We start from the raw sequence: 27002 nt of genomic DNA, 5'->3' as shown, positions 1-27002 counted from the left end.
TCCCTTCCTGGAAGGTGACCAGCCTGTTGGGATACCAAAAATATGTTAATTAGGGAGTTTCAAGGCCTTGTCAGACCACACCTAGAAGATGATCAAGTAACACATCTTCCAAGAGCATAGGGAGATATTTGAAGGGAGGCTGACCAATAAGGGATGGCTGACTGGTACACATGCCAAAGTCATGAAATAGAGCAGTGTTTCTCAACCTTTTTTCTACCAGGACCCATTTGAAAAGGTTCATGGCCTGTCCCAACCCACACCCCTCTGGTCCTGCTGGTGCATGACCCACAGTCCCCAGTCCTGTCCCGTCCCCCAGGACATGGTGGTGTCCCTCACTCCCAATCTACAGCCCCTGCACCCTCAGCCTTGTCAGTGCCCCTCCCTCTCAACCAGCAGCCCCTGCTCCCCCCCATCCCCCCACCCAAGCTCAACCAGTGCCTCATTCCCAACCCACAGCCCCTTGCCACCAGCCCTGCCAGAGGGGCCCCCAGCTGCCCCAGTCCCACTTGGGCCAGAGCACGGTGGCTGCAGCAGCTCCAGCTCACGCAGGTGGCAGCGGAGCAAGCTGGAAGGAGGGAGGCATGTGGCAGTCCTTAGGCTGGACTGGGGCTGCAGCGCCAAGCAGGCAGCCTGGTCACAGCCCATTCCACCCCGAGCAGCATCTCCCAGCCACCCACCCCCACATCTCTCCCCCATCCCCTTCCCCCTGGCCACTCAGCCCTGCCACAGTCCCAGCACTTTCCCAGGATCAGGGTTTCCCAACCTACGGCTCACGACCCTCTGGAATCTTCTTGCAACCCATGGGTTAAGAAACACCTGCATAAGTATCTGTGTGGTAACAGTTGATTGGTTTTATTGTGGAATCATCAGAATCTGCGTAGCTTCTATAGTTATTCACTGTATAACAAACACATCAAAGATGAAACTTACATCACCCTTTGGACAGGTAAACCCTTGCACACTTCCACTCTGCCAGCCACTCTGATCAGCCAGCTGATCATGATTAAAGGCTCTCATTATACTCACTGACGAGACATTTACTGTGGAGTTGACTAATAAGTTCTGCTGTAAACATCTCGTGTTTACACATGCTGTGCTATTAGACAAGAATAAACTAATTAACTCCACAACAGAATAGTACTGGAGTTAATACAGGTACCATCTAACACAAGTACCAATACAATACTAGTAAATATAAGTACTATCCTGCTGCAGGGTTTTGTACTCTGCAGCAGCACATAGGTAGACGCTGACCAGGCTGGCTATGGCACGAGGATGCTTCAGTGCAGAGGGCTAGCTGGCTAGCCCCTGTAATGAAGCACCCTCATGCCCCAGCCAGCCCCTCCGTGGCACATGGAGCCAAACTGGAGCAGTGGGCTGGCAGGCTGACACCCCGCCCCAGGGTCCCTGAGCAGCCAGAGCTGCTCTGACCCAGCTCAACCTGCTGCATTGCCCCACACGCATGTACATGTGGTGCCTGGGAAGCAATACATGCCAACACAATAAGCTCCAGCCCCGGTCTGCGGGAGTGGAGAACACCAGCTATTCCCTGCCCAGCCAGGCCCCACAGGGCCGAGCATGGGTGCACTTTGCCCTTCTGCCCCAGCCCCACGGTGCAGGTCTGCAGCAGCAAGACAAGGGAGATCTTCCCCTGCCCAGCCAGACCCGCGGGGCAGGGGCTCCCAACCGCGGGCCGCGGCCCAGGAAACGCTAGCTACCGGACCAGAAGTGACCGCGGCCTGGCAAACCGAAATCTGTCCGGGGCTGCCGGGATCCGGCGGCACCAGGTCCCCACGTGCCCCGTCTCCGCCCCGAGGCGCGCGGCACCGGCGGCCGGCTGGGGGGCGGGACCTCGCAGCCGCTCACCGCCCGTTGGCTCACAGCAGCCCCTCCCCCGCCGCGACCTCTGCCCCGGAAGCGGACGCTGGGGTGCGCACGCGGCCGCGGGACGGGGTAATTGGTGCTGCGGGCGCTGACGCTGCTCTCCCCTGGCCGGAGTCGCGCGGGGCGAGCCATGGAGTACATGCCGCCATCCGCGGCGCCCACCCAGGGGCACATGTGAGTGCGGGGCCTGCTGGGGGGGAGGGGCGGGTGTTGCGCACTTAACGCGTGTCAGCGGGGCCGCTACTGCGCCTGCGCGGGCGCCCGGGGCAGCCCCTCCCCCCGGGGACTGGAAGTGGGCAATGGTGAGCGCGCAGGCGCAGTGGCGGCGTCGGTGTTGCCCGGGTACGAGCGCGCGTAGTGAAAGCATTCAGTGTAGGATATTTTTTGATACGTCAGGTTGTAGCCGTATTGGTGTAGAGGCCAAAGCAACCAGGACTCGTGGGAGAGGTGATCTTGTTTATTAGACCAGCTAGATTTGTGCAAAAAAACTTTTTTTTGCAAAAATCTAGTTCATGTAAGAAAAGATACCACCTCTCCCACGACTCCTGGATATTTTTTGAGGTAGCTAATTGATGCAACATATGCAAAAGCCAAATTGCTCTCAGGAAGTCTTAACTAACTTTGGGGGTTGCTGTCAGCACTTTGCTTGTCTGGGAATAAAGAAATGCTTCAATTTTGATGACCCAGTTCTCACTCACTGGTGATTTGCTGCGAGCAATATAAAGTAAATAACAAAGCGCATTCACATGGTTTTCAGTGTACAGTAGTTTTTCAACAAATAAAGTAATTTTGTGCTTCCATGGTGATGAGTTCATATTTAGGATCTGGCATCACTGAGCAGTGGCAGCATCCAACTCCGCAGCGCGTTAGGCGCAAGCGTCCTTTGCTGACAGCGGCTCCTGCTTCTTTTCTTCCTCAGCCTGTGCTGCGAGTGCGGCGTGCCCGTGCCGCCCAACCCTGCCAGCATGTGCGTGGCCTGCCTGCGCGCCCGTGTGGACATCACCGACGGCATCCCCAAGCAGGCCAGCATTCACTTCTGCAAGCAGTGCAGCAGGTGCGGAGCACGCTTCCAATACGACTCTGCCTCGGTGCCTGGTCTCATCTGTGCCAGGGTCGCGTGAGTGGCACGGGGCCGGTCCACAGGTTGGATCAGGCCCCATGCTGCTTCCATGCACCCAAATCAGGTCCTGCTAGCCCAGTGTAGGACACAGGTCAGCACTGTCCAGCCCTCAGGGCTCCCCAGGAGGCCAGAAACTTGGCAGCAGGGGATTAGCAATTGACCCTGCCATTGCTTATCCACTGCCAAATTTTGCGGCCTGTGGGGAACCCTACAGGCCGAATGACATGGCTCTAGGGCCCAGATCTGGCCCCCAGGCTGGGGGTTAAGCACCCCTGGTCTATGCTTTCGTTCATATTTTTTAGCCCTTTCGTTTGCCAGCATAAACAGCCCCAGCAGCACAGTATGTGTTGCTAGGAAACATTCAGATCATAACATAATTGTTAATCGTTTAAGCTCAGTTTATATTTATAAAATCCTGAGAGTTTGGGGAGTCTTAACTGAGAGCAGCACAAAGGGCTTTCGGTTGCGGGCCCACATTAAAGTATTCTCAAAGAGAAAAACTTGGTAGTTCAGGGGGTTGTTGATGGGAAAAGCCATGTGAGTGTGAACATTGTGTTACAGGGATAACATTATCAGTTGGGCCCTTGACAGATGTCTGCTTTAAGATGTGATGGGATCTGATCTGGGATCCCAGCAATCGCACCACATGTGCATGGCAGGATGCAAGATTTCGGGATCAAAGATTATATGCCAGTCACATCTTACTTGCTGGCGCAGGGGAAGCCTGGGACCATGAGCCCAGGCTCCCCCTGCATCAGTAAGATGAAACAAGGTGCTGACAATCAATTGATTGTCAATTTTGTATGGGAACCAAATCAGTCCCTGCCCCCAGACAATAATCAGCTGATTCTCCAAACCCCTGTGGGGGCACACTAAGCTTTTACTCATTCCTGTGCACAGGGAGCATGAGATCTGGCTATAGCAGCCCAATCCCAGGTCCCTTTACTCTGGGAGCTATAAAACCACATGTGCTGGCCAGCCAGGCAACACAAAGTGCTTTGACAGGTCCTAGAGCCCAGCTGGTCACGTTCAGTTTTAAGGTGTGATACAAACAAGCCACAAAGTTATTCCACATTGCTTACTCTATTGTCATGCCTAACATTGATTTGTACATGCAGCTGGGTTACTATTTAAGGCACGATTAACCTGTTAACCGCGTCTTAAATGTAACGTCAGGTGTCTCGATGTCCAAAGTAACAGTGATTTCTGAAACATTTGTTGAAGCCATTTCATAGTCTAAATATGTCTTCCTTATATCAGGTATCTTCAGCCTCCAGGAACTTGGATCCAATGTGCCTTAGAATCAAGAGAACTTCTTACTTTGTGTCTTAAAAAAATCAAAGCCTCCCTTAACAAGGTTAGTCACTAAATTCTGTTAGTAGTGTATTAAATGAAGTCTGATAAACTTGTTATGGCATTTGGACCCTTTTGAATAATGAGCACACTTACCCTCCCCTAGCACTAATTCATTTAAATTATGGAAGGTGAAATCCCAACCTCTGCAGCCAGTGAGAAAACTCTCATTGACTTCAGTGGCATCAGGCTTTCACTCAGTTTGCAGACTGGGATTAGCAGGATCTGACTCATGCAATTTTAGATACTTCTCTTACGATGGGATTACTAAGAAATGAGTGAAGTAAACTGACATTCACAATTCTTTAATAGAAACTAATTTGGCAGATAATTATAACAATGTATGATCTATTTGTTTGTTAGTATTCTTACTTCATTAAAGAAATTCTGCAGTTTTTCTTCTTAAATTCTGCAGTGCTATTGTGTGCCAAATCTTTAGCAGCAGCTCCAGAGCTGTGCAGCAGCCCTGTGGCAGTCAGGACAGGACCACACTTTACACAGTGTCCACTCTGGATCTGGAATGCAGAGCCAGTGTGTGGGTCTGGTCCGGTCCAACCTGCCCACTGACAATGTGCCATTCATCCAGTCCACAGAGCCAAATGAGTTTGACGCCCCTATTTTAAGGGCCTAGCAGAGGCCGTATGACTGGTCTGACAAATGACAGGCTATTACATTTTATCCACATATTGAATCCAATGTGTTTCCAGTTATATCCATGCATTTTAGTCCTCAAGAAATTATAGTTTGGGCCACAGGCAAACAACAGAAAAGACTAAAGTGACACCAATGCCTGAGGACTCTGCAATGACAGGGACCTAAATTGGTAAAAAATACTCAGATGCTTGTAGTAGAAAGTCTAAGGCCTGTCTGTGTTCATGAGTAAAAACGTCCCAAATTCCTTGAGATTCTGATCTGGAGAGAAAAATCCTTCCTGACTCCAGTTCTATCAGTTGGATAATAAGCAGCATGCAAGCAGGACATGTCAGCAGGTCATCAACATAAAGATTTCTCTGTACTTCCTGAGAGCATTAGCCCCCTCCCCTTTGATATCCAACATCCAGCTGTTGTTTAGATTTATATCCTGCTATATCCAGAAAGGGTCAGAGCGGTTTACAATAGATGACTAACAACAAATTACTTACCTGAGGAAGTTACTGTAGTAGCCAACAGTTCTCCTAAGTCTGCCCAGTGATGCAGTTGGTCTAATAAAAGATATCACCCACAAAAATCTGTGACTCTCACATAACAACTTGCAGCCAATTATGCCTTAGGTCAGAAAAATTCCTTCCTGACTTCTGCAAGCAACACTCTGAAGCATGTGATTTTACTGTGACTTTACTGTGAGTGTTTTGATCAGACTGAGAACATTTCTTCCAAGTTGGAGGAAAGAATGGGATCAGACAGGACAATTCAGAATCCAAGGCCACAAGAAAACAGTCTGCCTTCTCCATGCACCCTTCCATTAGATGTTGTCTTAAAGTATATCTTTTAAAAGATATCTAATTTACATTTAAAGACAGCAATGGCAAGTCTGCCACCTGCTCAGCAAGCTGTTCCAGCATGCGATTAAACTCACTCTGAGGGGGATGCTTCTTATTTTGGCAACATAATTTTTCCAATTGTAGTTTCCCGTTGTTGGACTTCGTTAGTAAAATTGAAAAGTCCCCTCCGCTCTTATATTACCTTTTTCATGTACCTCCACACAGCGATCAAATTGTCATTAAACTTTCTCTTCAGTAAGCTAAGCAAAGAGAACTCTTTGACACTCATGTTGTAAAGCTTGTTGTCTATCCATCACATGATGTTTGTGTCTCTTCTTTCTTTTATTTTCATGTTCTTCCAGAAGTGTAGATGTTAGAATAAGACACGGTGCTCTAGTATCAGCGATACCAATGCTCGGTATAGCAGCAAGATCACTTTTCCACTTCTATTTGATATTCATTAGTTTTCTTGTAGTGCATAGTAACTTCATGTTTTTGCTAAACCTTTTTATACTGTTTTTTATTTAACTGACATCTTGTCTCAGTGAAAACACAAAAGGCTTTCTTTGTGTCTGTATTTCTATTCAGGTTGTTTTAGAATACTTTTCCAGGCTTAAAATGGACAGCTGTAGCTCAAATTATTTTATTAGGTTTGTCATGATACAAAAATTTTTCTTAGGAATCTTCCAGTGCTCAATTGTGAATGGCATACTTCATAACTGATAACTCTTATTGGTGGTGCCTCAAGTTTTATTCTTAAGGGTTAAGTATGTATGCATTAAACATGTATTTTAATCTTTCAACAGGCTATCCACTCTAGGACTGATGAATAAGCTTCTGTGTTTGTTCCCACTGACAGGTCCGGCTGATTGATGCAGGCTTTGTTTGGACTGAACCCCACTCTAAGAGACTTAAAGTAAAGCTAACTGTGCAAAAAGAGGTAATTGAGTTACAAAAATCTGCATATACCTTTTTAAAGAATATTTTGGACAAATTATTATATACAAAAGCAGTTTTCTACTTAGTGGAGGCCAGGTGTGTTGTGAAGATATTCCTTATCTGTGAGGAATACAGATTTCACTGTGCAAAATCTGACAAATAGAGTAGTGTTGATATTAGCCCTGAAAAAAGTATGCTGCTCTTTAGCCCCAAGGAGGCAAAGTGACTGTGCACATCCAGGAGAAAACAGAAGATTTAGCTTATGAAGCTACAGACTTGTCTCTCCAACACTTTAATAAGACAATGTAGGGGAAACTCATTTTTCAAATATGCTATTTATGAAGAAATCAGTTTTCTAAATATCAGTTTATAGTCTAAAATTTGTTTGCTTTTGTGAGGAAAGAACTATTGTCATACAAAGCATAACATGTCTGTTTATCGTGTAATCTTTCTATACCAATTATTTGCCTACAGAAGTAATTTCTGAAAGAATATTTGCAGCCCTGAAGGTAAACTATAAAATGGTGTCATCCTGACACAAATGGAGCTGAAAGAGGATAACTGAATCACTTAAATTTTAAAATTTGTTTCTGCAGGTTATGAATGGAGCAATTCTTCAGCAGGTGTTTGTGGTGGAATATGTTGTTCATTCTCAAATGTGTGATGACTGCCATAGAGTTGAAGCTAAGGACTTCTGGAAAGCAGTAGTTCAAGTCAGACAGAAGGTAAAAATAAAAGTTCATCGTTGATCATCTGCTTTGGTATCCTGGAACTTTATAAAGTATACCAGTGTTCAATTTCTTCACAATGTATCTAATCAATTCAGTGTGGTTGCACTTTATAACCGTAGCTCCCTCAGTCCTAGTAATCCAATATGTTTGCTGAAGCACACAAGTGAAGAAGATACACAGGGGACACATCTACATGTGGTGATTTTTAAGGCGCATTAGCCATTTCTAAGGCACATTAAGGGTACAGGTCTACACGTGTGCCCTCAATGTGCCTTAAAAATGACAATTTTAAGCTAATCACACCTAAATTTGATACCTGCATAAGTAAGTATCAAATTTAGGTGCAATTAAGGTGTCTTAACCCACGTGTAGACACTCTACAGTGCCTTAACACTACATGACTGAGTGGGCTGGAGCCAAGGCTGTAGGGCCCCACACTGCTGCTGGGTGCCACCAAGAAGAAGACAGGCATGTGCTGTTCTGCAAGGCACAGACGCTGGAGCTGGAACAGCAGTTCCAGCAGCAGTGGTCCCTGTTGGTGTGCAGTAAGTCGGCAGAGGGGGCAGGAGACCTGAGGGCTCCTGTCAAAGCACAAGGGAAAGACAAGACTCTCCTCCTCCTCCCCCCCCCCCCCCCCCCCCCCCCCCCGGCTGCCATGACTCCCTGAAGGGGAAGGGGGCAGTGCAGCAAGGGCAGGGCCTTTGCTAGCAGCTCTTCCATGCCTCTCAGAGTATGTTTGCTAGCCAGGCAATGTAGCCCCTGCAGGGGCTAGGGATACCTTGCTGCCCACCTGGGATTCCAGCACCCTTAGAAGCCCATGCTGGGGCTCCCATCCAGGACAGCAGGCAGGCTGGGACTGCGTCTGCTCCCAACACAGCTTTCCCTGCTCCACCCACCTCTGCATTGCCCAGCCAGCAAACCCACCCCGAGGGAGAGGCTCAGGAGAGCTTTTAGCAAAGGCTCTGCCCACACTCTGCTGTCCCCTTCCCCTGCAGGGAGTTGTGGGGAGGGCCTTTCCCTTGTGCTTTGACAGGAGTCCTCGCTCCTTCTGCCCCCTCTGCCGACTTACGGCACAACTGACAAGGACCGCTGCTCCAGCTCTGGTGTCTGCACCTTGTAGAACAGTACTTGCTGCATCTTGGCAGCATGGGGCCCTGCAGGCTTGGCTCTGGCCCGCTAGTGTCTGATGCTGCGGAGGCAGGAACATGGGGAGAAGGTTAGGGCCGAGGCCAGGCCAACCGTATCTGGGGGGACTGGAGGCTCCCACACTCTCGGCCAGCACTAGGCTGCACTGCCCTGCTACGCTGCCACAGGTTTTGGGGGCTGTCCAGGGTGCTGACCAGGGTAGGCTGTCCAGCAAGCTGCATTAAGGCGCCTTAAGGCATCCACACATAGACACGCACCTAAATCTCCTTAATGCACCTTAGGCTAAGGCACATTAAGTTTAGGCATGTGCAAATTCACATGTAGACATGTCCAGAACTGACTTAATTTGGTACTTTTTTTTCTCCTTTTGACATGCTGTTTTGGCCGATGGGTTAGACAGTCTTCAATAATAATCATAAACTAAGTGAATTGTTTTGATTTCAGACTTCTCACAAAAAGACTTTCTTCTATTTGGAGCAGTTGATTTTAAAGCACAGACTTCATCAAAATACTCTTCGCATTAAAGAGATTCATGGTAAGCAAAGTACTTTTCTAATCCGGAAGTAAAACAACTGATCTTGGTAGCCTGTATTGGGTCAGCAAACAGCAAGTATCCTCTGTTTGCATGTACAGTGACTTTTTATGTGCATAACCTAGGTGTTCAGGATTAAATGTGTTATACTTTTATTGTAGAATATTAAGTAATGTAGTATTATTGTATAGTAGTGTACTGTGCTTTATATATTATACTGTATCTTCATGTAGCTATATTTTCTTTAAGATGGCCTGGATTTTTATTATGCTTCAAAACAGCATGCCCAGAAGATGGTAGACTTTCTTCACTGTACAGTTCCTGCCAGGTATATTCTTCCATTTGTGTTCCAGCTTAAATAGTCAAATGTTTGAAAATCAATTATTCTTTGAATTTAAGAAGTATGTTAATGAAGATTTCTTAGTTCTCCATTACACTGACAAAAATATCCCACGATATCTATTCATGCACTTCTATTAATGAGCCATTCTTTGTCCATGGAGAAGGTTTTTCATGCTTTTGTTGGCTTATTTGTATTATGAAGGCATACTATCACAACCTGTTTTAACCACTATACTTTGTGCTGGTGTGATTATATTTGAATACAAAAATGAATTTCCCCCATGGGTGCCATAATTTTATTTTCTCTTTCATTAAAGGCTTTATTATATATGTAACATTTTACTGTTTATATTTTTTAGATCAAAATCATCCCAGCGTTTGATTTCTCATGATATCCATAGCAATGTCTACAATTACAAAAGTACTTTCTCCGTGGAGATTGTTCCAATATGCAAGGTAGCATTTCCTCTCTTTTTAGAAAAAAAATTCTTCAGCAAAGTAACTCTACAAGGACTGATAATTAGTTGCCCTTGTTGGTGATGGTGTTCATGATACAGCATGAACCTAGTGTGTAATACATCTGTCTAACTTCATCAGAAGAAAAGGCAATCCAGTTCTTAAAGTTTATATGGCAAATTTTATTTTGTGATTTAAAAGGTGAAGGCAGTTCTTAGGAGTTCTGAAAGCTCTTGCCTTGAGAATTTCCCTGTTCCCTTTTCAAAGATCTTCTGAATTGGGGTTTTGGTGTCATCCCTAAAGCAGATTTTACATGTCAGCTTCAAGTTCATCTTTGGAATGTAAGCCTGGAAGCACCCTCCTTGAGCCACTGAGTCCAGTTCCTTGCATTAGCAGATGATTGCTTACTTATTAGGTGTCCAAGCACTACTGATTTCCTATTAATACTTTCTACATTGCCACCTCTTTTGTTAATCCCAGAAAAAGTAATTACTGAACACCAGATCAGACACTGAAACAGAGAAGAGTGTGTATTCTCATAGTTGGGAAATATCCAGAACATTCTGATAGTGGAAGACCAGTGCAAGGTGCATGATACAGACAAGGGATGTGATTGTTCTCTGTTCAGTTGGAGGTTGGAAAACAGCCTTGTCCTGTAATTATAAAGCTAATTTCCAACAGCAAACCTCAAAGGCCTGATTCAGGAATCCAAACTAAGCTGTTGATCACCACAAAGTGTCTCAGGGAGTGGTGGTTTTTCCCCATGCTGGTCGGGTATATGACTTAACTGAATGGAGGTAGCAGTGGCTGTGGGTTTCAAGGTCAATTTAAACACTCGTTTTTTTTCAGTTTAAGGCTCAGCTACAACTAAGGAACTAAATATATGTAAAACTTTGTCTTTTGGTGTACAGGACAATGTAGTATGTTTGTCACCCAAATTAGCACAAAGCCTGGGGAACATGAGCCAAATTTGTGTGTGCATCAGAGTGACAAGTACCATTCACCTCATTGATCCCAACACTCTGCAGAGTAAGTGGATTCTCCTTTCCCTAGAAAGTTAAAGAGAATATTATAACAACAATTCTTCCTATCGGCATTGTTCCTACTGAACATAACCTAATGCAACTTCACATGTTTGGGTTTTCAGAACTTGAGCCAGCCTTCTCTCTGATGTTTAAATTAATGACAGACTAAGAAATAGGCCAGTGGGGGTCAACCTTTTTGGGAGACATCACAAATTATGCCGTGTATCTTCCCTGAGTACTGCTCCAATCCACTTTCCTTGCCCAATCTGCTGCACTGCTTTCTACTTCCTGCCCAATCTGCCATGCCCAATGCCACATACCACACACAGAAGTTGTCTGGGCCATTTGCAGCACACATGTTATTGGGTTGGCCATTCCTGTCCTAATCAAAATGCAGTTAGAATTACAAACCAGCTAAGCCAGTGCAGGTGGTGGGTAGATTTAGTTTTTCATTTTGCTGCTTTGCTGCACTTAATTTGTCAGAGAGATTTCTTATTTCTAAAATTAATATATGATGTAGGGAACGTTAATTAACTTATGACTTAGAATAGGCACACAGCAAGAGAACTTTGCTGGCCTAGTTATGCAAGTATATGGTAGCTACAAGGCACTTCTGCTATGGTTTCAGACACTGTTTGTGCAGTGTCTTCTGCCAGAAATCTTGTATCAGCGAGCTTGCACCTTTGTCACATCCGTGACCAGCATTGCTACTAAGAGAAGTTTGTATCATAAGCCTTGTATGTTCTCTGTTCAAAATAAATATCACAAACCATTTTGTAGTGGTCTTCACTTTGTCCTGGAAGAGTATCTGCCATTCTCCTTCACAATATTGTCATTACTTTCAGTTGCTGACATCGATGGAAATACTTACTGGCGTCATCCTTTCAATAGCTTGTTCCACCCAAAGCAGCTGGAGGAGTTTATTGTTATGGATATCAACAGAGTCCAAGAAAGGAAACTAAGTGCAGGTGCAGGGATGAGATCGAACAAAGTAAGTGTTTATTTGCTTTATTTAACACTTTTATACATCTCTTTTCATGCCACCTTACAAAACAAATCAGATATAATTGGAAAACTGTTAACTGGGGAAGCTCTTCTCCAAGATAGGTGTAACACTTTATTGTCATATGCAGGGATCCTGGTTTTCTGTGTTTAAAAATCACAAATTCTGTGATTAAAACGCCAAAGATCCATATTTTTCCATGATTAAAATGAAACATATATATACACACACACATATCAGTTGACCACGATGTTTTATTGATATATTTACCTTTTTAAAGCAATTTGGAAGCCTACCAGTGCCTCAGTCACTATATAAAATACATTCTAAATATCTGTTAATTTTGACATTTGATGTAGGATTTTTTATCATGGAAAATCAGAGCTCTTCTTGCCCCCTTCACTCAGCTGGATGCAGGTCCAGCTCTGGCTGTCCCCTGCCTCACTCCCCCTCCACTGCTCTGTGATACTGAGCAGCCCTGATATGCCAGTGCCCTGCCAATACCATTGCCCCTCACTCCCCACCCACAGCCCTGCCAGAGAGGGCCCCCAGCTGCAAGGGCTACAGGGCCAGGGACTGCAGCCCCCTTCCACCTCCACCTGCCAGCAGCACCTGAGCCCCAGCTGCCACCAGTGGAAGGCAATGGCTGCTACGGTGGAGCGCAGGCCCGGCTGTGCCTCCCCCATGGGTGCCATAGCAGAGTGGAGCCTATGCAGGGGAGAGTGGATATGGGTTGCCTGCTGAAGGCTCGGGCTCCCTGCCCTACTGCCCTCACCCTAGAGCCTCCACAGCCCAGCAGGCAGGACCCAGCAGGGCCAGGCAGGGAATCTCATTGCCATCACTGGGAGCTCCATGCCACCATGGCAAGGTGCCTTCTGCTTGCCCAGAAGCAGCAAGGGGCACAACTCTGTGCTGCTGCCCCCTCTGCTGCCAGGCAGGCCAGGGGCGCCTTACCATGGCGGTGTGGGGCTTGAGGTGGTGGCATCAAGCTTCCCTGCCACGCTCCCCACCCAGGCCTTGTCATGGTGCATTCCAGCCCCAAGCCCACCCTGCTGAGCTGAGCAGCACAGCTTGGCCCTGCCCAACTCCCTCCCTCCCTATGGGGGCCTCAATCGCCCTCGCCAGACTTACCTGCAGGGAGTTGCTCTCTGGGCTGCCTGGCAGCCATGTACATATATCTGCACACGTGCATCATGGCGACCCCTGCCTGATTGCCCTCCTCCTGCTCCACCCAACCCCTTGCAGGCTGGAGCTCTGGCAGCCTACAAAGTGAAACCCACCATTTCCCTGTTTTTCTCCTTTAAAGGAGAAAATCCGGGTTTTACTGTGTTTTTCCCTGATGAACAGAAAACCCGAATCCCTGTTTCATAAAGTAGGAGTGATAGAGATGTGTATGTGTGTGTGTGTGTGTGTCTATATCTATAGATATAGACACACACACACACACACACATCATGTTAATTCTTCTTTCAAAAATCAGGTTGCTTCAGCTTGAAACTAAAATTGATTCCATACATTAATCTTCTTACTATTAGGTTACAAATTTTTTTGCTTGCAGTTAATTGTAGGACCCTCCCTCAGGCTTGTAGAGTGCATCTTTCACACCATATAACTTTTATTTAAAGATAAATCAGTTGTACAAGTTGGATAGGAGTTTTGATTTAGCTCAGGGTCTATTTTTAAGCCCAGGCTTAAGTATTTTGGCAAAAGGTCCACCTCATTTCTCCTAGGCCAAAACATCAGTGAACTTCTGAATGGTAGTCTGTAGTGTTGTTTAATTGCATATCCCCTTGCAGAAATTGGTCATCTTAGGTAACTGGTTAGGTATGGCTTGGTTTTGTTGTTTTGGGGTTTTTTTATGCAGCATCTCGTTTATAGAGTAGTATGTAACCACTCCTAAACTTTTGTCCTTCAGAAAAAGATTTGCTGCTCAAAGGCAATAATACATTGTTACTAAATCATGTTGTTTGATTTAAAAACCTAAAAAAAAAAAGTGAAGTAAAAAAAAAATCCTTTATAATCTCATTTATGTGAAACATACCTGTTGTGTCCTTTTTTTTTTTATTTCTTGCTCTTAAAAAGGCAAGCATTTACATGGAAGTAGCATATACTAGACCAGTGATGGCCAGCCTTTGGCAAGCATGCTACAAGTGGTTCAGGCAGCCTGTGTGTGGCATGCAACACCTTGTGGAGGGATCAGGCATCATGGTGGCAGGTAGGGCAGGAAGTGGAAAGCAGAGCAGCAGGTCAGACAGGGGAGGGGATCGGAGGGCATTGTGCTTAATTTGTAGCACACCAGCCAAAGAACTTGGCTTCCAGTGTTGATCCCTGCAGATAATCAAGGATATAGTCAGTGATGTAATATGACATGGTACCAAAGCAGTGCAGATATTTTAATTTTGCAACTACTACTATTATATGTTATTATGAAAATGTTTTGTTTTCTCTTTCTCTAGCATACTCTGGCTGAAGCCTGGGTAAAGAAGACATCAGAGATGAATACAGATCATCAGTATTTCTGCCGTACCCATTTGGGACACCTTCTAAATCCTGGGGACCTAGTTTTGGGGTTTGTGTTGCTATATTCTGTTTGTATTTGGTGCTTGGTTAAAAGTGTCAGAATCTGTAGGTTATCCTGGAACAGAGAATTAGGCTATATGTTTTTAAGGTATCCTTCTTAACTCTGAAAATCCCATGTTGTAAGAATGATACTTGATTAAGGCCTGCTTATTGTAATTAGTCATCATTGCAGCTAGTTTTGTAGCTTTTCCATTTTATAGTGATTAGAGCGATCACTGCTGTGAGAGCTGTCACTGCTGTGGAAAGCTGATGTGGATTCTGTTCCATCTCAAGCTTCACCAGCAGAATTGTCAAGTGTTGTAATTTCAAAAGCCAGTGTCAGAAGGAATGAGGTTAGAGACATGACCAGCAAGATGTTTTGGATCACCTTGGTAATGGAGTCTCAGTACCATAAAGGGACAAAGCAAGATGGGAGGGGGTCAGTCACTGTTAGCAAAAAGTCTCTTTAATTTGCATTTATGACAAACTACAGATCAGGCAGAGGTGGAGTGGAATTGCAGAGGTTGAGGGGATTTATTAGAAGCTCTAGATGTTGGTATTTTCAAAGTTCTAGTAGGAAAGAAGGTAGCAGTGAAGTAGGAAAAAGATATGCAGCTTGATAACTTGGATTACCAGCTCTGTCCCAGGTAGTAGATAGGTAATGTAACTTACTCTTTAAAGTGTTAACTGTAGACTTTGTTATACAGGATGCTTATAAACATGGATTTTCTCCCTCTGTACTGCTGCCTCCTGGAAATGTGTATCTTTTAAATGAACTATAAAACTAGTTATATCCTGCTGCTGCTTTATGTTAGCATAAAACATGAAAGGGTGAAATTTCAAGCTATTAAGTGTATTGTAAACCTCTTTCTTTTTAGATTCGACTTGGCCAATTGTAACCTAAATGATGAATTTGCAAATAAAATGAATCCACATGATGTCCCAGATGTGGTAAGGTTTTGGAGTCTCCTTTCCTTAGAAAAGCTTTTGTATTTTGCACTGTTAAAAGAACATGATGATGTATACCAGGGCTGTCCTGGGGCAACACACTGTTCTGGCTACACATCACATGCCACAGACCTGCCCTACCCCACCCAGTGGGCACCCCTTGCCATGTTGTGTGGGCCTTCCTGCTGTGCTGTGCTGCACCAAGCAGGGGCCATGGGTTCCCTGGACCCTAGGGACAGGGAGAGAAAGCTATGGAAGCCCAGAGACCCCAGTGGCAATAGCAGCAGGATCAATGGGGTGAGCAGCTCCCAGACCAGGAACCCGGGGATCATGAGTTAATCCTTTGTGGGCTATATGCAGATCACGAGTTGAACAGTCTTAGTGTATACAATGAATACTTCTTCTTGGCCTAAAAATCATAGTGTTAGGGCCAGGATACTTCAGACTGCAGTTCTGAAAATTATTTTTCTTGATGATTTAACTGGAACTGCTGTCAACTCCTTGCTCAAAATTATGTGCTACAGTTGTAGTGATACCTGTACTGAATAGTGAGGGTGAAATACAATACTTGGGAAGCCTAACAGGCCATTTTAAATGCCCAACTGACTGTCACGCCTTTTTTTCACATCAGTGGTACAGCTTTCTCATTCTGCCCTCTTGTGTTCTGTTGTATGATTGCACAGTAAGTTCAGTTATTTTATACACACACAAATCTGAACTCTTTGGTATTGTATTTTAAGAAAACATTATCAATGTTTTATTGAAAATGTATTTTTGGAATATTTTCTATTTTCCAATGAAGGTATTAATAAAGAAGAGTTATGACCGTAGTAAACGCCAGCATCGCAGGAACTGGAAACTGAAAGAGCTGGAAAGGGATAGAGAAGGCATGGATACAGATGATGAAAGGTTTGCTAAATGCTCTAGTTTTCTCTTTCTCTCCAAAATGTGGTAGAGTGCAAGTAAGGAGAGGATCTGCAGAGAGATCTAGTAAGCAGAGTCCCTGCTTTCTTCTTAGTTCCACACAGACAAGTACAATTGGTCCTGTATTACACATGGTATGTGCTGCACTCAATCAAAGATGGCTTTGGCAAGTCTGTTGCATGCTAGGGGGCAGTGTGTCTTTGCAGGGGATGCTTCAAAGGCACAGTTAAGTTCTAAACTTAAAATAAAATTTCATCTTGTCCTGACTAATGAAATAGCAGGGGAGATTATCCCAAATATTAATCAGCAAAAATTGTCTGGTTCTCGTATACTATTCCTAAACTATTATGAAATTCAGAACTCCACAACAAAAGTATTGACTCCAAGGGCAGAGAAAGAATTGGAGTCACAGGCAGCATGTCTTTAGGATGACTTACTGTGTAGTGAATTGGCTGAAGTGACAAATCAACAAGGATGGGAAAGTATTTGTCATAGTTATGCTAAGTGCCAAATTCAACTCAAAACAGCTGTAAAATTCCAAATTATCCTTAATTGACTGGAAAAATTAAGGCAGTGCATCACAGTTAAATTGGAACATAGAAACTAAATAAAAACCATGAGAAAATAAGTCATGTAAAATAAAAATAAGCTAAAAAGAGAATGAGTTAGAAATCGGATTGTTTAGGAGCATATGTCAAAGGGACCAAACCATAGTTTCTTGGTGTCTGTGCTCCCTTCCTACACTTTTGGCTTTGAGGATAGCTAAGAATGAGAAATGCAGCACAGCTAGGTTCTTAGGTTCCCTGCAAGTATGCTCAAGATATAAAATGGATGCCTTAAATTTATGGAGATGATAGACTTAGATCCAGTAAGGGTTGCCTGCCCTTTTTTTGCCTAATCCTAAAAATTCAACTCTGTCCTGGCTTTCTGTGCATTTAGTTGGGGGTATAAGATTTTAGGAGACAGAACTACCTTTTTCTCACTGATTCCCATTGAACTTGGTAGAAATAGGCAGTAATTCCTTAGATCTCTAATTCTTACCTAGCTGAAGCGATAACGGAAATAAACCTAGTACAAAATAAAATCTGATCACCTGTTAACTTGTGAAGTTTTCTGTATGTTTTCCTCTTCCATAGGGATTTTACTTCTAGTAGGCACAGAGAATTTCACTTAAGTAAGGCCTGTAAGGTCAGCCTTAAGTATTTGTAGTTATTTGACATGACCCCATTTTATTTTCCCTGAGGCAGCTAGCCTACCGGACTCAGAGTCTGCATACTTCTGAGGAAAAGAGAACAGATTTAATGTTTTCATTTCTGAGGCTGTTCTTCTTTTTATAGACAGTACCAGGACTTCCTTGAAGATCTTGAAGAAGATGAAGCAATTCGAAGGAATGTCAATATTTATAAAAGTAAGGCTTCCTGTGGCAGTTCAGCTCTGATTAATAACATGGCTTCAGGTGTTTTTTAACTTCAGGGTATTCAGACCCCTGCGAGTTTTTCAGACTAACATGATACACACTTAGAGGACTTCATATTATTTAAGATCATGATGTCTCTAGATATTTAAAAGCCTTTGATTATTGTGTCTGTGTATGTTTTCTGTTTGAAATGCTGGGGAGAGATATGAAGGCTTTGTTCTGATTCAAGAAGGGATTTGCTCTGTTAGTAGCAGCCTTATGTATGAGTGACAGTTTGCTATTGATAAGCTTTAAAGAATGTCATTTCTTGGAGTTTTTATGTCCCTGTCTGGCTTTTCTATTTTCTCAGGTACACACATTCCGGTGGAGAGCGACACAGATGATGATGGTGCTCCACGGATCAGTCTGGCTGAGATGCTAGAGGATCTCCATATCTCCCAGGATGCAACTGGTGGGGAAGGTGCTGATATGATGACATAATAAGAACGTGTATTCATAAAAGCAGTAAAATTTCTTCCCTTGAGGGAAGAAATATCCAGTATTTAAATAAATGCTATGAACTGCAAAGCTAACTATAAGCATGTATATGATCTCATGAATGGGCAGTTATACACATATATCTTGCTGTATCCTAAATCAGCTTATTTTATGGATATGATAGTCAGAATCATCCTGGGGATCAGCATTCCTTAGTGGTAAACTGCTGATGTAGGCATCACAACGTTAAACGAGGATACGCTTTGAAAGTGTTGCTCACCACTCATGTAACTTCTGTAGTGTGGAAACAAAGTGACAAACTGAAAAAAGGATTGTCTTGTGGTTAAGGAAAAGAACTAGGAATGGAAAGATCAAGGTTCTGTTGCTGGTTGTTAGACTTCCTGTCTCGCTTAATCTTTTTCTGCCACCACTCTTAAGTTTCCTTACCTGTAAAATAGGAATATTATCCTACTTCACAGGAGAGTTGTTGTCAGGGTATTTTTTTTTTAATACTTTCTAGACCTTCAAGTAGAATATACTAAATACATCTGTATTACATATTTTTAAACTTATGTGGGTGGCTTCCCTTCCTTTAGCAAGGCTAGGGATAAATGGCAATTGCATAAAAATCTCCTAAATGAATATATTAACTCAGCCGCCTGAGTTATTAAATAAATGCTTGAACTGCTAAGCTAACTAAAGCATGTATTAACTCAGCTGCCATTAACTCTGTCCTCTCTATAGCAAAGATTGGGCATCCCTGCTCAGTATAATACATACTGCCCAATTCGGAATGTCAGTGCAAGTGAGTGAGAGCAATATGAATAAACTACCTAGATCCTTATATTTAAAACTGGTAGATATATAAAAGCCTTTAACATCCAGTAAATGTATGATTTCATTGGATGGGAAATGAGGATAAGAATGTATAAAATGCAAAACCTGTAATGCCACTTTCCCTTTAACTTTTCTGAAAAGGATGATTCAGAGTAACTGGGAAGGGCCATAAGGAGACATCCACGCAGAACAGTTGAAAGAAAAGGTCAAAAGTTAGAAAAAGCTGCATTGGGCTTCAAGATAAGGTGAAGATATACCTAGTGGTACTGCCAGTAACCCAGACACTGTGCCATGTGGAGAAGAATGGCTGTAATTAATCTTATAGTCAAGTTTCAATTCCTGCCTGTGACCTTTTATTCACGGACCTTGCTTGATCCAGGTCTTAAATATCCTTGGTGCCTAGGGGCTTGAACCAATTCCAGTTGAAGTCAATGGCAGTCTCCAAAAGTGGGATTAGGCTTGATTCTTTTCTGAATTATTCTTCATAATGTTGTAATTTGTTTAAGTTAATCTTAGTATTGTCAATTTGTACTCAAAAAAAGATGATTTGTCAGGCATTTTTATGTAGCTAAGCTTGGGGGGGGGGGGGGCATCTTGGCACTGAACAAGAGTGGCACACAAAGGGATCACTCTATTATTTTGCATCTGTGTTACACTGACCTGATGATCTACATCCTCTTTCAGGAGGTTTGTCAATATTTTACACCATATGGAATAGCATTTAAAAAACCAAAATCCATAAGGCTGCTTTGATCCCCAGTCGCACTTCATGCCATAAGGTCCAAAATAGAAAATTCATTAAAACAATGTTTTTACAGTTTTTTTTCATGAGAGTGCAGCTATGTAGCCAAAGTGAATTATCACTGTCATAAATATGGATTTTATTATACAGACTTTACTATTGTGGGGAAAATGATGTAGAAACTTGGCCATAAAAAATATGCTGGAGATGCAACTTTGTGTGGACATTTGTTTCTGGAATTCTAACTTAAAATTTGAATTAATTTGTTCTCTACCTGACTGAGGTATATTTTGGGCTGTACTGTGCTCACATGTTTAAAGGAGTTAACATGCCCAATCCTTCCTTAAATAGATGATAAATGCAAGAGGTGAGTTGTGTAATGAGAGCTACAGTATTTGTAATAAACCTAGTTCTCCTATGACTAACTCTTTCTTCTGTCGGCTGACATGTTTCTTCATGTTTGCTTTTTGTCAGCAGTGTCAGCTGGATTGTTCTCTTGTCTCTCGCACACTGGAGAGAAAACATGTAAGAAATCACCTTTCAGCTAACCTGTCTCCCAAAAAAAACAACGGTCTCTGACTAACGCTGTCCTCTTTCCTTTTCTGTGATTAGGTTCATACCATTTCTTATCATTCTAATTTTGATATTAATTATCTAAAGGCAAAGAAAGCACCAGTTCTACCAAAGGATAGATAAAAATAATAAATCCCTGATTCTTGCAGGCTGCTAATGTATTTGTCTGCCAGCTGATAACTGTAACAGGAACAGCTGGCTGGCCAAGCAGGCAGGCAGTGTGCTGTGTGCGCTTGAAGTTAAGCAAAGTTCTAATTTTAGGCCCCCCTAGTCTTGTCAGCATCCCTTTTAGATTCCAAAAGAAGCTAATCGTGGCTCAGCAGATATTTCATTTGCTGTTTCTGTACCTGTGTTCTTGAAGACACAGTGATTAGCGTGTGGTCTGTGTTCACACAATACAAGCACTACCTAATGGTATGTATAGTCAATACATTTTAAATAAAATGAGTCGTCCCTGGAAAACTCCTTATATGTTAAAAGATCTTGAAGTGAAACAAGAAAAAAAGCTATTTTAAAAGCTTTTGGGGGGGTTCTTGACTGATTCAATATGGACAGATAGAGATTCTGTTTCAGCAAAGGGGATCCTTTTCTGCAACAAAATCTTTCAAAACAACCAAAGTTTTGTTTCTAATTTATCAGAAATGGCTTAAATAATTAGTCTCCACCACAACAGGTTCTTCATAGCAATTACATTTTACTACAGTTTCCTAACAAATTTCTAGTTACGCAGTCATAGAAGGAGAAGCCTACGTTTACATTTCTTCATTGCTAAATACTTATTTTGGATTGACTAATTTCTTGGCAGAGGTAAGATTTGTTAGTAAGTGACAGAGGGTTCCCCAGATTAACCTAAAAAAATGCTGAGTTTTGGGAACATCTTTTTTTTTTTTTTTTTTTTAATTTTGAAGTAGTCATAGGAAGCTGCTAAGGAAAAATCCCACCATTTGGTGAAGCTGTGTTTCCTTTAGGTCCTGTATCTGCTTAAATTTTTGAGGAAGACTGTATTTTTCTGGAGAGAGAATTATAAAAGGTGCCATACTGTAGTAATCCATCTAGTAGCCCAGTAGTCCATCTAGTGTAGTATCCTGTCTCTGGTGACAAAACTAAATGCATTAAAGGGAGAGCATTGAATTAGGTATATCTAGAGTGATCCCCTGTTCATTTATCACCCCTGACATTCACCGTCATTTTGAGATGCCAAAGGATACATCCCTGACTGTTCTATTTAATAGCTATTAATCTATTGTCCATGGATTTATTTAGCCTGTTGTTGAACTTGGCTACACTATCTGTCTTTACAGATACAACCACAGTGTCTTTATAGAGACCACACTATCTCCTGTAGTAATTAATCCATAAGTTGATGACTACATACTACATAACAATAGTTTCCCTTGTTAGTTTGAGGTTTCTGCTTATTTCATTGAGTGCCCCCCTAATTCTAGCATTCTGGGACTTGGTAAATAACAGCTCCCTATTCACTGTGTCCACATCGTTCATGAACAGACCTCTGTTGTCTGTTGTATTCTCTCTTCCCCCACCAGCCTTCTCCTTTCCAGACTAAAGAGTCCTAATCTTTTGAGTCTCTTGCCCTTCTCTGTACCTTTTCTAATTCTCCTGTCTCCTTTTAGAGATTCAGAGATCAGAACTGCACACACTAGTCAAGATGTGGGTACATCTAGGATTTGTAGTGGCATGATATTTCCATTCTGTTTCCAATTCTTTTATCAACAGTGCTGCTGGACACAGCTACTGTTTTTTAGAGAACTATCTAAAGTGACTCCAAGGTCTGTTTCCGGAGTTGCAACAGCTAGTTCAGAATCCAGAATTACACATGTATAATTAACCCAGAATTACACATGTATAATTGAGGTTATTTTTCCCTGTGTGCCTGACCTTACACTTGTTGACACGGAAGTTAATCTGCCATTTTTTTGCCCGCTTGTTTAGCTATGTGAGCTCTTTCTTGAGTCCTCTCCATCAGCTTGGGATTTGACTACTCAGAATAATAAGTTAGGAATGGGCATTGGTGTCAGTTGGACAAGTTTATTACAAACTATTTTTAATGTCCATCTTAAAGCTACCATTTATCAAAAAGCAACTTTTTTGTAGAAATTCATGGAGCAACTGTTGTCTACTGGTCAAAGCATAGGATTTGAAACTAGATTTCCTAGGCTATCTCTCTCTCCGTGGAGTGAAATCTAGGATGTCTTGTAAGCCCAGATGCTGAAAGTGTATGCAAGCGGACTCATTGAATTCAATGGGATTGGGTTCTGGTCCTTGATTATGGCTGTTTATGAATTTTACATGAAATGGTCATTGGATGAAATAGAGAAATAGTCGTGGTACTTGCAATTTCTCCATCCTAGCTGGGTGACCTAATCATTACACTGGAGTCATGTGTCTCTCTTGCTGGCCCTAGGAATTTCAAATATTTTGTTGCATAACAACGTGACTGGTGGGGAGCAGGCGGTAAAGAGTGTCCCTGTCCTGACTACCCATGTTAGAGCACTTTCCTGAAAGGTAAGAGAACCCTTTAGAACCTGTTGTGGTGGAGACTAATTATTTAAGCCATTTCTGATAAATGGCAGATTAACTTCCGTGTCAACAAGTACAAGGTTCGGCACACAGGGAAAAATAACCTCAATTATACATATGTAATTCTGGGTTAATTATACATATGTAATTGAGGAGGGTATTGAAGACGGTATTGAACTTCAGGTCTCCCATTCCTAGGCAAACTCACTAGCCACTAGGTTAAACAGGACACACCACCCCAAAGACTAGCTCTTATTTTGATCCTGGTTTGAAAAGAAGACACAATTTTGTGTTATGAGAAGCCTAACCTGTATGTGCATGTTCTGCTTTGAGCATGCCTACTGGATCAGGTCCCTCAGGGGACTTTGGCGAAGGAATTCTGATGTGGATTGGGGGCCAGATTGTTCAGAATGGGGCTGTTTTGGGCATAGACAGAGGTGCAGCTACAGCAGCTGGGAACCTAAGTTGCACAAGGAGACACCTCTTAGGGTTAGGGGTGGAACAGTAGGGGGTTGGATGCAGCTGTGTACTTAAACACCTAAATTGTTATTGAATCCAGCCCTTTTATTATCAGGAAGATCAACCGGACTGCCTCACCTGAAGTGTTCCACACCCATCCCACCTACAGCTGAAGCTTTGAGCATAGTCATGTGTTATTTAAAACCATGTGTATATAATATAAGTAGGAGGCAAAACTGGCTGGCATAAGTAAAAAAAAAAAACATAAGAATTATCCTGCTTAATTCAACCCTAATCCCTGTGGAGGGATTTTTCTTTTCTTGCAGTAATCTCTGGAGCTGTTATCTGAAGTGCAAAATGCTAACTCATCAAGCTGTTCTTATTTTCAGTACTTCATTTAATTTCCTTTTTCACCCAAGAGAGAACTGCAGGAGTTGGGAGATTGTGTACAGACATTGCCATAAATTTATAAAAATCTCTGTAAGCCCTGACAGTTTAGACCATAAAACTGTCAGGCCTCTACCACCAGCCTCTGTGTATTCTTGTTTCACTGAACGCTGCTTGAATGCTACAACTAGGTTGCTGGAGCCATGCAGGATAAAGTAGGATTCTTTGGGTAAGCACCAAGTTACTTTTAGTCTTGGGATGAAATTCGCCCTTGTGCAAAAGGGTAGCACAAGGTGAGGTTCTACCTGAAAGCAAGCAACTTGAACACTATGTAATCTGTTGTATTGGCAGTATCTTGAGTATGGATGTTTTCAGAATTATAACTCTCACAATCTACCCATAACTTGAAGTATGAAATTAGATTTTTTTTCAATTGTCTTTTTTTGGCACTAATCCAACCTAAAAGGGAAAGGAAAGATTCAATTAAACATTGATTTCAGAGAGCACATCTCCCATAGCTTCTGTATTGTCAGCATTTCAAATATACAACTCATTTTGGGGTCTGAAAGCCATTAAAATTTTCTGTCCTCTGAACAATAGCAAATGACATCTTAAAGGTTTTTGGTTACAGTAGCTAGTGAGGGAGGAGACTTCTGGTGGTGCAAATTAAATCTATAACACAAAAGCCCCCAGGTTTTAGGAAAGAAATGAAAAGGAATTAATAGATATGGTTTAGGAAAGCTGATAGTTGAAATTTTTATTACCCATAAAAGTTTAATGTAGTGTGTTCTTTCAGGTGGGCAGTGAGTAATCCAAGGATTTGTCTTCAGATGCTGAGATGAGTCACATTTCTCATTTTAAAGCATTTGGGGAGCAGGGATTTAATTTTGAGAGAAAATAACAGCTATCTCGGCAGGATGGCTCCAAAGGAGAGCAATGTGTGCTGTAGAATATTGCACAATTCCACCCGTCAACAGGCAGCACTTCAGGGAGTCTGGAGTGAGTGGGGGAACTGGCTTGACCTCCACATTGCCTCTCTCCAGCCTAGTAATTTATTCTGCCCCAACCTCAAGTCCTCTCAATTGTTCTGATCCCCCCCATTAATTCTACACCCCAAATCTGCCTCTCCCCTAGTTATTTCTGATACAGAATCAGCCCCCTCTGTCCCTTTTGCAGCTTTTGTAGGCATTTTCACCCCTGGGCTCAGTGCTCTAGGGAAAATGAATGGCAGGAATGAAGGCAGACTAACCCATTTCTTGCAGGATGGGTGGGAAGCCAGGAGCCTAGCCAGTTTGGCAGCAGGCTTGGCCCTTTCTCCCAGGAAAGGAGGGGATTCCATCTATCCATGAATAGGTCCCTCCTTTAAGAAACAGCAGGCAGTGTTGGGGGGCAAAGGGAAGTAAAATGGCCCCTCAGCCTAGCAGCAGTACAAAAAACAGAACTCATGTTTCAAAGTTCTTGATACACTATTTGCTGCACGTTGTAATGATCTAATCCAGGGGTTGGCAAAAAGCCTACAGGCCAGATTCAGAGGCTTTGGGAGGGGCCTTTGGCAGCATTCCAGTAGCACAGGGCTTCCCCTGTGCAGGAGCAGCACTGGGCCAGGCAGTTGGCGACTGCACCCACAGCACATCTGGCAGGCAAGAGGAAGTAGCAATGACTGGAACACCAATCTGCCTCATATCTAAGCCAAGTTGTTCCAGTCCTGCCAGTGATCCAAAAGATTGCCAGCTCCTGGTCTCATCATCACAATAATTAACAACTTATTTAGCAGCACAGGCTTTCCTGTGAGGAATTTATTGTCCTCGCGTAAGAGATGGAGAAATGGACCAGAAGCCAACATTGCCAGCCCCCTGTGCCCAAAGTTTGTTCAGTACATTAAAAAGGTGATAACATTCTAAATTCATTAATGCCTTCATCTAAGTTAGCAACTGTGTTCCCCTGAGACAAGGGGTGGGTGATAGGAAAGAACTAACAAATCCTGGGGGGGCGGGAATAAAGGAAAAAACTTGAACTAGAGACATTATTAATAGATTTTTTTAAAACAGTAAAGAACACAGTTTCTGTGATGCTTAGTATGGTCTAAAACCTAAGAATTAATTGAGAGAGGAATGGTCCTTTATGGAACTTTGAATATTCGGTGCTGTAAGTAAAGCTATCAAACATGGCACAGATCTTCAGGTGGTTTATACTGTCACAGCTGCTTTGACTTCAGGAGAGTTGTTATAGTGGAATGTGACAATTAACAACAGGTGCAAACATGCCAAGGACTGAAGTGAGATTAAAAACCTAGTTTTAAAGTAGTGTCTGATGTCTAGAAGTGTCTGATGATCCTTCAGTAGGCTTCATGGATTTTTTTTTTTTTCAGATTTCACCTGAATTAAAATGGAACACAGCAAATGCATTTATCAGTTTATATGTTGGAGTGAATTCATGTTCATGTGTGAAAGCTTGATGTATTTGAACTGGCACAGCAGAAGACACTCCCTTTAAAGCATGGTTTGAAACAGCATTGTTTCACATTTTTCCTTTCCAAGCATATGCTTATATTTAGGATAATTTGTTTCCAAGACTCTTCCTAAAGACTCAGGGCTGTCTTGTTTTAGGAGGCAGCCTGTGCATGTCATCACAAAAAGCTTGAGCATGGGCATAGTAAATGTACCAGGTAGACATGGCCTTGTCAGTTCCCAGACTGAAACAAAAATTGCACAGGATTCTTGCCACATGAAAAGCACAGCAGCCCTCAGTTCTTCTCATTCAAAATTCAGATTAAGAGCAATGATGACATCAAGTATACAGGAAGGCAGCTAAAGATACCAAGTAACTTACAGACTTAGCATCATTGAGAGTCTGTAAGATTTGTGATGACCTGAGCCTCATTAGTGTCAAAAGCTTCTTCATCAGGACCTTATCGAGCAGTAACCACCTTGTGCTTTTCACATACCTCCCAGTTTGTGTTGAGTGCATGACAGGCTGAAAGGCAAACAAGGCTGGAGTCGTAATGAATAGCATTTGAAATGGTGGCTCGTAGTCCTTTGCCAAATGCCTTTCAGCAGGTGCATTATCTACCTTTCTGATCATTAAAAAAAAAAAAAAATACAACACCCAAAATGTTGTCAGTGTGAAATC

At 42.9% G+C, this 27002-nt stretch overlaps 1 protein-coding gene across 2 annotated transcripts; it reads left to right on the top strand.

The window, feature by feature from the left end:
* Window positions 1–1907: 1907 nt before the first annotated feature.
* Window positions 1908–27002, top strand: NMD3 (NMD3 ribosome export adaptor). 2 transcript variants are annotated; one of them, XM_019491759.2, is made up of 16 exons: window positions 1908–2058; window positions 2804–2938; window positions 4265–4361; window positions 6698–6778; window positions 7374–7502; window positions 9099–9189; window positions 9436–9514; window positions 9888–9984; window positions 10896–11013; window positions 11855–12000; window positions 14469–14581; window positions 15450–15522; window positions 16322–16428; window positions 17781–17851; window positions 18210–18320; window positions 26242–27002. In XM_019491759.2, the coding sequence occupies exons 1-16, from the start codon at window positions 2015–2017 to the stop codon at window positions 26250–26252; spliced, it is 1503 nt and encodes a 500-aa protein (XP_019347304.1). In that variant the 5' UTR covers window positions 1908–2014; the 3' UTR covers window positions 26253–27002. The 2 variants fall into 2 exon arrangements, with proteins under 2 accessions (XP_019347304.1, XP_006278699.1); XM_006278637.4 differs by lacking the exon at window positions 26242–27002 and having other exon boundaries at window positions 18210–20129.

This window comes from Alligator mississippiensis, chromosome 7, assembly GCF_030867095.1.
Source record: "Alligator mississippiensis isolate rAllMis1 chromosome 7, rAllMis1, whole genome shotgun sequence".
In the NCBI taxonomy this organism is placed as follows: domain Eukaryota; kingdom Metazoa; phylum Chordata; order Crocodylia; family Alligatoridae; genus Alligator; species Alligator mississippiensis.
The sequence above is the reverse complement of the archived record's forward strand: the minus strand, read 5'-3'. Positions and strand labels throughout refer to the sequence as shown.

Excerpts from the sequence above, each read along its gene's own strand:
- NMD3 (XM_006278637.4), top strand. The coding sequence starts at position 2,015 with ATGGAGTACATGCCGCCATCCGCGGCGCCCACCCAGGGGCACAT. Across the intron at positions 14,582-15,449 it reads CCTGGGGACCTAGTTTTGGG|ATTCGACTTGGCCAATTGTA; the intron begins GTTTGTGTTGCT and ends CTTTCTTTTTAG. Across the intron at positions 17,852-18,209 it reads GAATGTCAATATTTATAAAA|GTACACACATTCCGGTGGAG; the intron begins GTAAGGCTTCCT and ends CTATTTTCTCAG.